Source organism: Cynoglossus semilaevis, chromosome 6 (assembly GCF_000523025.1).
Source record: "Cynoglossus semilaevis isolate Cse_v1.0 chromosome 6, Cse_v1.0, whole genome shotgun sequence".
Lineage (NCBI taxonomy): Eukaryota > Metazoa > Chordata > Actinopteri > Pleuronectiformes > Cynoglossidae > Cynoglossus > Cynoglossus semilaevis.
Window position 1 is genome coordinate 9036010 of NC_024312.1, and position 12958 is coordinate 9048967.

At 38.8% G+C, this 12958-nt stretch overlaps 1 protein-coding gene across 2 annotated transcripts; it reads left to right on the forward strand.

Moving 5' to 3' along the window:
• The first annotated feature begins 151 nt into the window (after positions 1-151).
• bcl2l13 (BCL2 like 13) lies at positions 152-10433 on the forward strand. 2 transcript variants are annotated; one of them, XM_008311827.3, is made up of 7 exons: positions 152-308; positions 1807-2016; positions 3400-3486; positions 3655-3796; positions 4411-4483; positions 4572-4700; positions 8896-10433. In XM_008311827.3, exons 2-7 carry the CDS (start codon positions 1875-1877, stop codon positions 9913-9915), a joined length of 1593 nt encoding a protein of 530 aa, XP_008310049.1. In that variant the 5' UTR covers positions 152-308; positions 1807-1874; the 3' UTR covers positions 9916-10433. The 2 variants fall into 2 exon arrangements, with proteins under 2 accessions (XP_008310049.1, XP_008310050.1); XM_008311828.3 differs by lacking the exon at positions 152-308 and adding an exon at positions 732-904.
• Positions 10434-12958: the final 2525 nt, after the last annotated feature.

The window sequence follows — 12958 nt, forward strand, 5'->3', positions numbered from 1 at the left end:
TTTTTGTATTCTATTGTCCTTTGCTGTAAGTACAGCATTACACAATTACTCCCCCCCCCCCCCCCCCCCCAGCATGTTAAAGGTGCTTATTAGCTGTTGGGCTGCCTCCTACTTCCGGTTTAGGTCTTTATTTTGAAAATAATATCCTAAACTTCTTCGTACGTGTTATCGCTAGCTTATATGTGAGCGCTGCCCCTGCAGTATTGTCTGCGTGCCCTCTATTGCTACTGCTGCTGGGGGCTTGTCAGAAATTTCCTCTCAGCCCGTCCGTCACTCTTTCAGCACCTGCTTTTCTTCAGAAAATAACGGTAAGGCATACGCTGCATATTAGCTAAAGTTGAATAAAAGTTTTGTCATTCTAAATAACGTCACCTAAAACGTGTGCCCTTAAGCCAGCCATTTTAGCTCGCATGGACACAGGTATTTTTTAAGACGATCGGATTCACTAAAAAACGAGATGTCTTTTTCGAAAACCCTTCTATAGTTTTATAAGTAATTGGCTAAATAGCCATTACACTTAACAATGTCGAAAAAATGTAATCTGTGTGATCGTAAACTTGGGCAAATGGGTTTTATTTTAGAGAAAATGAAAAATATTTGCATTTTAATCAATTTTCAGTCTGTTGCTATAAAATAATAAATACCAGTCATCTTTTAAGAAGTTTACGACATAATTTATTTTGATAGTACAAAACGGAAGCGTAGCATCACTTACATGACATTAGTTAAACTTTACATCAGAATGTTGGACCTTAACTTTTTTCTTTAAGATCAGATTTTGATAGATTTTTCGTAGTTCATTGCGCTCTCAGTGCAAAGACTTGACTTAATTTAACATCTGCAACTCTCAATTTGTTTTTCATTGACGGACTTTTCACGCCCCTCTGTCCACCACGTGTCTTATGTAAGTTCAACTGTTAAACGAAGCAGGGACAAATTGTCCTCCCTTGTGCTCCATAGGACACTGTGACATTGATATATGTGAAATACACTTAAATCATTTTAACAATGGAAGCCAGACATAAACAGTCCTTTCTTTAACGGTTATATGAGCTGGTCTTTGCGACATTTGATTTTCTTAAAACAGCCATTAATTATTTAATTTATTGTCATTAAAAATGGGTTTGTTTTTATTTAGTAATGTGACCATGTGGCAGTGTGGTTCAAAAAGCAGATAACTAATGTCTCTGCGGTGCTGTACACCTTCAACATGTCTGCCAAAGTATAGGTACTACATTCAGCAATTGAAACAGTTTGATTGTTTTGTCATTGTTACACAGTACACTGCTGCACACAACTGGATGTGACCTCTTTCACCCATCACCTTAGTGAGCAGGGGGCAGCTCCAGCTGAGCAGAGAGCAGTGTTTGGGGACAGTGGCATGTTTAGTGCACTTAGTGGCACCTAGTTAGTAATTAGAAACTTCCCCCTTTTTAAATATGGGTTCTGTGTTTGTTTTTCTATAGTATTTCTCTTGAAAATCAAATTATCATTAAAAAAATAGTAGTAGTTTTGCTTAAAAATTTAAGTATGTATTAAATATACACACATTGAGTATCTACAGTATATTTTTATTAAGAGTTACTCTGTGACATAATGTCTTCCTGAAGCCAATCTGGCTCTTAGTTGTGAAGGTGACTTCCACACCTTTGTCCTTGTTTCTTTATCCTCTGCGACTGGAAACTTGTAGACAAAACAAAACAAAAACCTTTGACAGGGATTTTGAAAACACAATTAACATTTTACACAGTGCTGTTGATGTTAAAGGCTCAATAACTTTCACTTCCTCTTTTCTTCCCTCTGCAGTTTTTCTTTGAGGGTCTCGTCCAACGTTGACTGTAAGAATTAATGTGCCTGAGACACAAGTCATTTCAATGGCTACCTCGGACTCCACCTTCTCTGCCTCCCAGTCTGCTCCTGTGCCCCAGGGTTTCCATTATGAAACCAAGTACATAGTTCTGACCTACATGGGAATGCTGCCCCATGGAAGATCACACACTCTCACTGCAGCTCAAGGTGAGAGGTTAGACTTCCAAGATCTGTGTTTCACTATTGCTTTTTACATAAATCTAAACTGCTTCAAGTGGGTGTTAATCCTCAGACTTGTGCATTGTTTTGGCACATAGCTGTGTGCATGTGTGCACACGGTAAGACCAAAATTATTCAGGGTGTGAAGGCAAGTTGCCACCTGTTATCCAGCTGACTTTACCCTTCCCCGACATCGGCTTTGAAAGTCATTCAATGACATATTTTAGTTTAAATTATTCTGATTTGAATTAAGAATCACCAAGAACCAGTTACTTAGTTTCACATGCTCTCAGTTGAAACTCGTGCCATGATCCCAGACTTTTATGAATTTTTTTTTTTTTTTTTTTGCTGTCCCACATTCCTCTCAGTTTGTGCATTTCCCCTCATCCTTTGCAAACCAAAAGAGGAATTAAAGGTCGGCCTCACTTAGGTGGCAACAACAACAAAGAAGACAGAACGCATACTCTCATGTTGATAAAATGTCACGACATACAAACTGGAAATTACTCCACCTTCATTAAAAAACTTTAAAAAATATTATGAATTTGAACCTTTTCATTTATTTTGAATTTTACAAATTATGAATCTGTAAAACTGCAAAAGCACTCATTAAACTCAGTTAAAGTTTGACTTAAACTGCTTTTACTTTTGATGTAGGTTATACAGAACCTCCAAGTCCATTAAAAAGTTGGGTTAAAGTTGAGATAAATGAGAAAGATGTTCAGCGTCTATGGTCTTCAAGGGGAAATGAGGAATGTTCTTCATTTTTCTTGCCCCTTCATTGTCTTATAAATGCTAAGAATGCTGGGTGGAGAACAGAATCTGTGTAGCTAATCCCTGTTTTCCGCTCGACCCGGTCCAATATGTGACAGTCTGTCATGTGTAATCACACAAGGATTAGTCATGGCAGTGGACTGAAGATGAATGCTGACACAGCAATGGGCCAAGTCAAAACTAACACTGGACCTCATTGTGTTTGCATGTGAACTGCAGAGAGAGAGAGAGAGAGAGAGAGAGAGAGAGATTCCTTATTTAAGACCATGCTCTTTTAGAAAGCCTTCATTCCAGACCTGTGGAAATTGCTGTGGATACAGAACATGTGGTGACCAGAGAGTTGAATGTTGTTGTATTTTTATGGAGTCAATGAATGCTGTGTGCGTTTGTGTGTCTGTGCACGCACACGTGAACATGCCTTCATCGCTATCTGTCAGCATGCACTGATGCTCTGTAGTGTTAGCATGCAAGGATATCACACAGTTGTCTTCTTTCTGTGTTGCATACTGAGTAAAACATGACGCACACATTTGCAAACACCCCCTTTATTTAGGACGCAAAAAGAGAAACAGTGTATTTGCTTTTCTGTTTGTAAAGATGACCAGAATGAACGAGAGAGGCAGAGAATAATGAAGGAGCAGATAGAGGAAGAGCTGAGACGACTGGAAACGGAAATAGATGCAAGTATGTGGAGACACACACACACACACACACACACACTCTACTTCTAGTATTGTTTTTTTCATCTTTGTCATTACCTATCCTCCCATATCAAGAAAAGTAAATGAATATTCAAATTTGATTTGAATTTGATGAATTCTGAGTTTTCAGAGTTGTGTTTTTTCACCACAGACCTGGAGCGCCACTCATCATTAGTATTCAGTCCAGTCAACCCAGAGACCAGTATTAATGACTGCCTGGCTGTGATGGGAGGGCGTGTGGTCAGAGAGCTGGACGTGTTCCTCACAGCAGCAGTGCACACACTCCTCTCAGGGTGAGTTACAGCGGTGGACAAGTTTGAGAAAATGTAGTTTATTTGTCACTGTAAACATGAGGTCGAGGAAACAAAGTTTGTCAGTTCTACAGACAGAGAGTCAGGGACGTCTTATAGAGAGAGTGTTTTTTTAATTATAGCTGTAAGACACTTATTATACTAGTATATTTTGCCTTGTCAACATAATGACGTAATATACATGTACACACACATACAGTGTGTGTATGTATGTGTATATATATATATATATATATATACACAAACACACACACATACAACAGAAATATTTGTTTTATGTGTTTGAACTGGAAAAACTCCAGCAGTGAATGTGTGAAACTTGTTGTAAAAGAATATTCTTAGTTTGAAGCTGTGTCACTGTTTAGAAGCTTAGACCATGTAAGACATTACTGTTAACATGAACGAACAGAAAGAAACACGTTACAATCCAAGTGGGTAAAAAAAATAAGATACAAACTATTTGCCATCTGAACTAAATTGGAGTGGACCTGAAACCCAATAGCAAAAACTGCATATATGATATATTAACTTGTCTAGATATATGACAGAACAGGAATATATGTTGGTTATATTTTTTTGTGTAACTTGTGCTTCAGGCCTCTGGACTATCACACATTCAGAGAGACTACCCTGTCACTCTCAACACACACAGGAGGAGGCTGGAACAAGGTCAGAGGCCAGGAGTTTTACATTTTCACATGTGCTCTTTTTATGCTTTTCCTTTTTTGTTCATTACGCTCAAATTCTCATCTTCTAGGTCCTGGTTCCACTAGTTCTTCTTCAGGCTTTACAAAGTGAAAGTCAGTCTGTTACTCGTCTGCTAAACCTTGGGGTGCGATTGTTGGAAGAGGAGGAAACTGATTTCATCGTCCAACAAGGAGGATGGGTGAGTTTTTTAATTTACTCTGTGTAGAATTAAATTAATGCTAAACAGATTTTTTTCAAACCCAATCAACACTTCATTAACAGTAATGTGTTGGGTTTATGTGCACGTTTTTGTGTACTACATCAATGATACATATATATGAGTCATATAACACTCAAGTACCCTGTGTGTCCAGGACAGCAAAACTAACAACTACTACTACAACAACAAAATTAAAACAGCATTCCAAGAATTTCACCTGTTTATTATTGACCTCCAGGACATTTTATCATATATTGTAGTTGCTGGTCTGCTGGCTCTAATGGAAAGTACTGCAATTAGTTTTTGTTTTAATATTCAGTTTGATATGAAACATCGCGTAGAGACCGGAAGTCCAGTATTTAGCTCTAAAACGTTAAATCTACATGGATGGTGAGACTGGTAAATGACCAGGTGGGGGCATCAGTGAGCTACAACTTTCATATCATCCTCTCTTGTCCATTTCATCGCATTTACAGAAAGGTAGGACAATCCCAGTAATGTATATTAATGTATTGTTATTCTAATTTTACTCCAGAATCAAATGTAAAATGTATATTCTCACCTGTAAAGATGAGGACACTATAAAACAGACTCCTACACATGGTATAATTTTTTTTCACAGTTGCTGTTTTTGTCAAGTGCTACTTCAAACATCTGTCACGTCTTCAATAAATTGGTTTTCAGAAATTGAACTGTTGAGGCTTTAGCTGTAGTTCTCCCATTCAACACAAACAAATAAATCCCTGCATCACAAATGGTTCACCATGAACCATGTCATACCAAGATATGATCACGTGACCTAACACGTTAACCTCCCCAGGTCGCCATTATGTCATTGGCTGTGTCCTCATTCACATGTGAGCTCCAAAAACAAAAAACGCATTCACTTGTTATATCACAGGGATGAGCTGGGACAGGATGATGATGATAGGCTGGGACAGGATGAGTGAGGGCGGAGTGGGCAGAGAGGAGTGAGGGAGGGAGAGAGAGAGAGAGAGAGAGCATGCAGATGAGAGGGGAGGCAGTGAGTGGCAGGGGAGGGATGAACAAGACCTAGAGCAGACAGCAAGCCAGAGGAGGAAGGTGAAGTCTGACAGCTGGCTTCTGACCTGCACTCCATCACCACAACTCTACTACTTTTTTATTCTCTTGAGGTCATTTCAGAAGTTTGCCTGAAGGTAGGATGGTTTCGTTGTAATGCAGCTTTGCTGAAAGTTGCATAATTATGAGGGTTTTAATGTGTGTGTGTGTCTGAGCCAGAACAACTGTGTAGCAGCAGCAGCAGATAAATAACCAGGTCTTGTTTAGGTTTAGTCGTTTCATGTTGCTGGGAATAAAACCAGAATTCAATTACCTTTAATTACCTAGGTTTTCTTTGTAAAGAGCAAATGTCATTATTATTTTACTTTTAGTGAAAGACACGCTATGTTTATACCAGTGACCACTATGAGTTATGACCTTAGTATTATGAACACTTCATTTGGCAGGAACAAAAGCAGTGGCCTTTAAACAGGGCTCCAGCCAGAGGCAGGAGGAGGAGACAAACAGAAATGGCCTACATGACAAAGGTCTATTCTGATCTGAATCAGAAACATTGTACGCCTACTAGGAATATATTATATATTATTTATTTGTCCATAAATTGACTTAAATTTTAGAACGCCTGTGAGGATAGACTAACAAATCAAATAACCAATTACAAAGCAACCAAAAATCTACAGCATAAAGAAAAATAGTTGTCATAGTATCAATATTATATTATTATTATACATCTTTGTTATTATTATTGTTGTTGTTGTATAAATGTATTGCACCTTCCACATAGTCAAGCCAGATATTCTCTAAAGATGAAGCACTTCCTTTTTAAAATTAAGTTCCTAATTTCATTACCTCTACCTCTCTGTTGTACACTACTATAAATATAAAATATGTAGTATTTTGTAAAAAAAAATCTTGAATTTGGTCTATCTTATAAAATGCATCCATTGAACTCAGTGATGAGGTGCAGCTTTTACATGGTTCAGTTAAATGTCATCAATCAATAAAATAATGCATTCAAAACTGTGTGTACTTTAGTCATTAGTTATTACAGGCCTGCAGGGTCTCATGTCATAAAGTTACAGGTTAGAAGTTCATGAAGTGGCTGCTGCTCCTGATCAATTTGCAAAGCTGGGGAAATAACAAAAACGCACATTCTGTAGTTATCTATTTACTGCCAGTTACACTGCTGTAAAATGAAATCAAGATGATTCTGAAAGGTAACAGACAAATTTAAAGAAGCTGATGATTTTGCCACTGTAGCTATGGCTTCTTAGAAACATAAATTGCGGTGATGATATGTGTCTGTACTGGAGTCACAGATCCAATCCATTGACATCACATCTGCTCCCTTGTCTATAGTAGGACTGTTCTTCATGTTTCATAATTCAAACGTCATCTGACTAACTCCAGTGTAAGATGATGGGCATCTGTGCCACTGCACTAACACGATGCTGGATTAGTGCATGAGAAGCCCTTTAAATAGCTTTACGTAATACACCATCAGTAGATTGACATAGAAATGGAGGCTGTGAATTAGTCATAGGGTTTGTTTGAGCCATAGCACATATTTTACAAATACCTCCAAAATATATTTAATGAAATATAATGGCATTCTGGTTTATTTATTTACTCGGTGTGAAATATGGATTTTTTATTTCTGACATTTTCTATTATTTAATTTGTACTTGCTCTTACAGCACCCAGAATTCTCCACTGGAGGGTTTTGTATCAGTTATAAAGTGGTGTTATTGAGACAGCAGACTGAATCAATACTTGTTTTACATGACTTTGTGTTTGTTTCACAGTGGGGGGGCGGAGTCTAGTGTGACATGTCTTGCAGCAGAGCAACACGGTTTTCCTTATTTAACAGTGTAAAGTTTGTGTAGGGTGAGCTCTGACTGTAGCCTCTTGTGTGAGTGCTGGTCTTTTTCTGTTGCAATTATTCTGTAAGTTATAGAAGTGAGCGATGTGATGTCAGGTTGGTAAACTTCAGAAAACCTTTGTTACTTTGGACTGTACCTGTTTGTATCCAGAAACAAATATTATGTTACAAATGGCTACGAGTTGATGCTTACTTTTTTTTCAATATCTAATCTGCTACAGTTGACTTTTGTCCTGACATCATTTGTTAGGATCTTAGGAGTTTTTATTGGCATTATTTCTGCTGATGGAACACTCAGAATCCCATCTGGTGGAGTCACCTCCTACGTGACAACAGCACAGCCTGAAGCATGCATGTGACAGATCCAATTTAACTTCGCCCTGTTGACTTAGTTGTTCACATGCAGCAGTTCTTCTTCTCACACCAGGTCTTTCTTCTTCTCGGTGTCTTTTGTGACACAATCTCATAAGCTCAAATGCAGCACCACATTGGTCGAACAGCTTGTGGGCCCCAGATAACCGCACCTTCAGGGGGTTCACAGGGTCTTACTGACATTGTCACCACAGACCTCTGGTGCACTACAGATAAACTGTTTGTTCTATTGACAAATGTTAAAATGGTTGAAGTCTGACTTATTTTACTTGCAACACAAAGTAATCATTTAAGTATAAAGCCCTTTAGTCATTTAATTACACAGCCTTTTACTAATGCTGTGTTTTAAATCTGCGATCTGTATTTTTATTGGCTCTGTCATTTTCTTCCAAAAATGTTCTCTCCAAAACACACACATTTTGTATTTTAAGGTCATCTACAAATTGTCGCTTTTGCAGAACCTACAAAACGTATTTAAAACGCGTTGGTCATCTCAAACACTTTGCTTTCTGATTGCTTACCAGGACAGCAGAGCTAAAAAAAAAAAAGAAGAAAAAAACACTGCATTATAGTCTTTCTGGTTTACTGTCAAATAAAGGAAGTATGTACGGTGGAACTGCACTTGGAGCGCCCTCTGCTGTCAGAGTTATCCCTGGGCCACACAGATCAACAATCATTCACACTCACATTTACACCTGTGTTTTATATTTAAAACAAAAGTCAACCGTTTGTGATATTAGTGTGCATCGGTGATCTGATGATCAGCAGGTTTCACATGACATTAGATTGCCAAACCTTCAAGTCAGTTTTCCCATTTCCTGTTTAGTCAGTAGCAACCAAACTGAGATGAGATCTTTTTTTTCTGTCTGTCTCCCACAGGGTGAATTATTCAGGATTGTATCAGAGCAGGCGCAAAGTGTGACAGTTGCTGACGACAACAACGACATTTACATCCTGTCAGGAGAGCAGCATCTCGACCAGCACAGCCCTCCATCATCTCTACTCTGTCTCGGTGACAACAGCAGTGAGCAGAGCTCCTGGCAGACGGAAAGCTTGCCTGTGTCTTTGGTCGGCCACGAGTCTTGGGCCCAGGTATCTGCTATGGACCCGGAAGACATCAAGAGCCTGGACAGTAATGAAGGAATGGCTCTGGCAGAGGAGCGCAGCGAGAACAACTCCTCAAACTCGGACATTGTGCACGTGGAGCGTGAGGAGGCAGAGCTGCTGGAGGAAGGTGCCGAGGGCGGAGGGATAGAGGAAAGTATGATGAGTGTCATAGGCACAGAGAGCGAGCTGGCCGAGCTCAGGGAGGAGTTTCCAGACCAGACTGTAGTAGAGACTGCCCCGGCCTTACTCATTTCTATGGATGAGTCACTTGTTGCAGAGACTCCTGAAATCTTGTCTGCAGAACATTTCCTTAAGTCTTCAGAACCAGAGCTGCCTCCCCCACCCTCAGAAGACGCTGCAACCCCTATGGAAACAGAACCTGAAGCACCTTTACCCGTTGCTGCTGAACAACCAAAGCCTGAACCAGAACCAGAACCAGAGGTTGTAGCTGAACCACTGCCCGCTGAAGTGACATCTCCACCTTTGGCTGCTGAAACCCCTGAAGCACCAACTGTGCCTCTAGATGCACCGGAAGAACCTCCAGAACCACAACAGGAGTCGGAGCTTCCTGCTGTGCCGAAGCCAGAGACTGTGGAAGAGCCAGCAGTGGTCTCCGTGGCTGCACCTGTGTCGTCAGAGCACGCAGAGGTTTCTCCTGCAGACCCAGCAAAGAAGCCCCCAGAGCTGTCGGACTCACCGTTTGTGTTTCCAGCAATGCTGTATGGGAGTGCCGCGCTGGTTGTCCTGGCTGCCGTAGTAACATACAGTGTTTTGAGATATAGGAGGAAGTAGATCTGAGCTGCCGAAAAAGTAAATAATGAATAGAAATAATGGCAGGGAACACCGTGTAAATCGTGTTGTATGAATTATATCCAGCTGATTTGTTTGGAATCCACTTTTATCCCAGTTCTCTGTATTTCACCCACTAGTCACAAACACTGATGTTCATTTTATCAGTCTGTCTCTTTCTCTGATTTGTGACCTTATTTTTCTGTGTGTCATGTGTCCCCATTAGATGTATAAATACTGTACTGTACAACAAATTTCTGCTCTGTCTTTGCCTCAACGTGCAATCCTAATTTTCCTTTTCACTATGGTGACACCAACAAACAAACCAAATACATGATTATGTCAAAAATAAAATTAATTTTTTTCACGGCTGAAAAAGAAAAACATTCACTGAAGGAAGCTTCATGTCGGGTTTTTGTCCCAGTCTTTTGTGTTGCACAAGAGATTTCAGCATTAAAGAAGCAACATGTATTTTTGTGAAATGAAACAATAAATATTTTGCCCAAAGATGGCTTCAAGAACTTTGAGATGTGTCCTTGAGTACTGACAACGGGTTGTCAGTAGGATTATCAATGGTTGTTGACTGTTTGGCTTAGTACAGTAATGACTCTGTAAACTGGATTATTCTGCACTTGCATTATAAGGTGTACTGTGATGGGTTTATATTGACATTCATTCATTTTAAAAACTGCACTGGCTATATGTCTTTATACATTTTCAGTTTCCATAAGTGCAAAGTAGACAAACCAAATACCAATATAAATACTGACTGTTACATCCCTCAATGAGTAACTACAATTTGCCTTTAGATATTGCTCAATGTTTATTGGTAGTAATATCAGCAGTGGAACTAGAGACGATTGAGTTGAATCTCCAGATGATGGAGGAGCAGGAAGTGCTGCAGCAGCAGATGAACCGTCATGAACGTCTATTATGTCATGGTTGAACTGACTTCCTCATTCAGAGAAATGTTTTCTTTCACAGGTGTTTAGTCGGTATTTCATCTCATGTGGTTCAAATCTTGTTTCTCATTTTACATTTTAAGTGGAACAGGAAGTGTGCCACTGTTTAACTATTCAAAATTACACAAATCCAACACACAGTATATTCACAGAATGACAGCATTGGCTGAAGCTGAACCCCTAGATGTTCTTCTAGTTTTTTAAGATAGGTATATGGAAAAAAACAAACGCAGACAGAACATCCAGAAAATCCAGTAATTATGCTGCTGTGATGTAAGATTGTTAACTACTATAATGATAACGATACACTTAATTAAAAATGTATTTATTTCCCTTCAAATGCAAAGGCATGTGACAACTTGGGGGTAAATTAAGCAAAAAAAGAACAATTAAAAAATTAATTGAAAGTAAAAAGATCCCAGCCATAAGGCATACATATTTGTCCAAGCTCTCTGTTAAATGGTTTAAAGCAATAACAGTCTCCTGGCTAAAACCACAGTCCTCCACCATAACACAATGGAAATGAAGAGTTAAAGAGGTGTATAATATGGAATTGATAACTGCAGAGAAGAACAGAGGGGTTTTTTGACCAAATGGCTCCCGATTTATGATTTAGACATTTATTTGTACGTATATACTGATGGCTTACAGACTCTATACTGACCTCAGTTTGTATATTTCCTTTATGCTAACAAGCTTAATTGAAGGACGATGTGAGACTTTCACACTGGACGTATGACATTTTTCTGCAATAGTAAAAATGAAATACCTATTAAACTGAAATAAAAAGAAGTTTTAAAAAAATGGCTTAAAGCAAAGCGACCATATGCTAGAAAACATATTTAAGACGGACATGTAAAGCAAAAGCAAAACCAACAAACTAAGATTTCAAGTACAAAAAATGTAAACAACTAGTGTCACATTCTCATCAATTCATATTCAGATTTATGATTTTCATTTCACTTTTGCAAAGTGTTGTTTTTGTCTCACCCCAGAAGTGACATGTTCTTCTTTTCACTCTGTTGGCCTATCAGTCAGACGTCACCAGGTGCTGACAGGGTTAATGAACTGCACCGCAGCACTGAAGAGGTTCCTTAAAAATCTGGGTGCTTGCTCACATACACCCTTCACCAGGGTGAGAGTGAGAGCTATGAGCACTCGCTCCTGAGGTAGATACTCCAGACCTACACCCTGCCTCATCACCCGCTCCACCTCTGCAGACAGAAGACTTTTCCAATCCTGCAAATACAAAGACCAAAAACAACAAAAAGTCATTTTTTTTCTCTTGATGCTTTTGCATGCGATTGGATTCCAAACTTGCGAGGATCATTGAGAAACTATTGTGAGGTCCCTACTATTAAATAACTGAAAAAACAACTGAGACCTAAATAAGTAACAGTAATGTCCACCAACTTCAAGCTCCCAAGGTGTCTGTGCAGAAGATTTCTGGCCCTTCAACAAATGTATATAGTGACCCCTGGTCCAAGTGAGTTTTTATATTTGACACAATTGCCATGCATTTTATTTTTTGTGAAATCTAAGACTAAAAGTATTATTATTGCTTTTAACCCATCACCTCAAAAGTAGAAAAACAAATTAGTTTAATCCCCAAAATGACAATGACAATGGTCAGGGGCACTCATCCACTATTTTTATTTTTTGGAAGTTAAAGTAGTAATAGTTATAGAAGTAATGGTGTAAGTAAATAAAGGTAATTTATTTACAAATAAATGTTATATCATGTAAAGAATCATTATTAATTACTAACAGGAATCTCACCTCGGAGGGAGAGGAAGATATGTTCTTTTTCAGGTTCCTAGTTGCCTGGGCCACAATTCTGTGTTCAATCAGCTCTGCAATTTGTCTGAGCTCTCCAGCAACTTGCTGAATATTTCCAGCAACATCATGATTCCCTACCAGAAGAAAAACAAATTCAGATAGAAAATGTGAACAACTATGAACATGTCAGGTTATTTTCCTTACCAAAATATGGAAATAAATGTGTGTTAAAATAAATGAACACATTCACTTTCACTGCTACAGACGTATCTTATGTAAGAAAACACTGATTTTAGCTGACACAG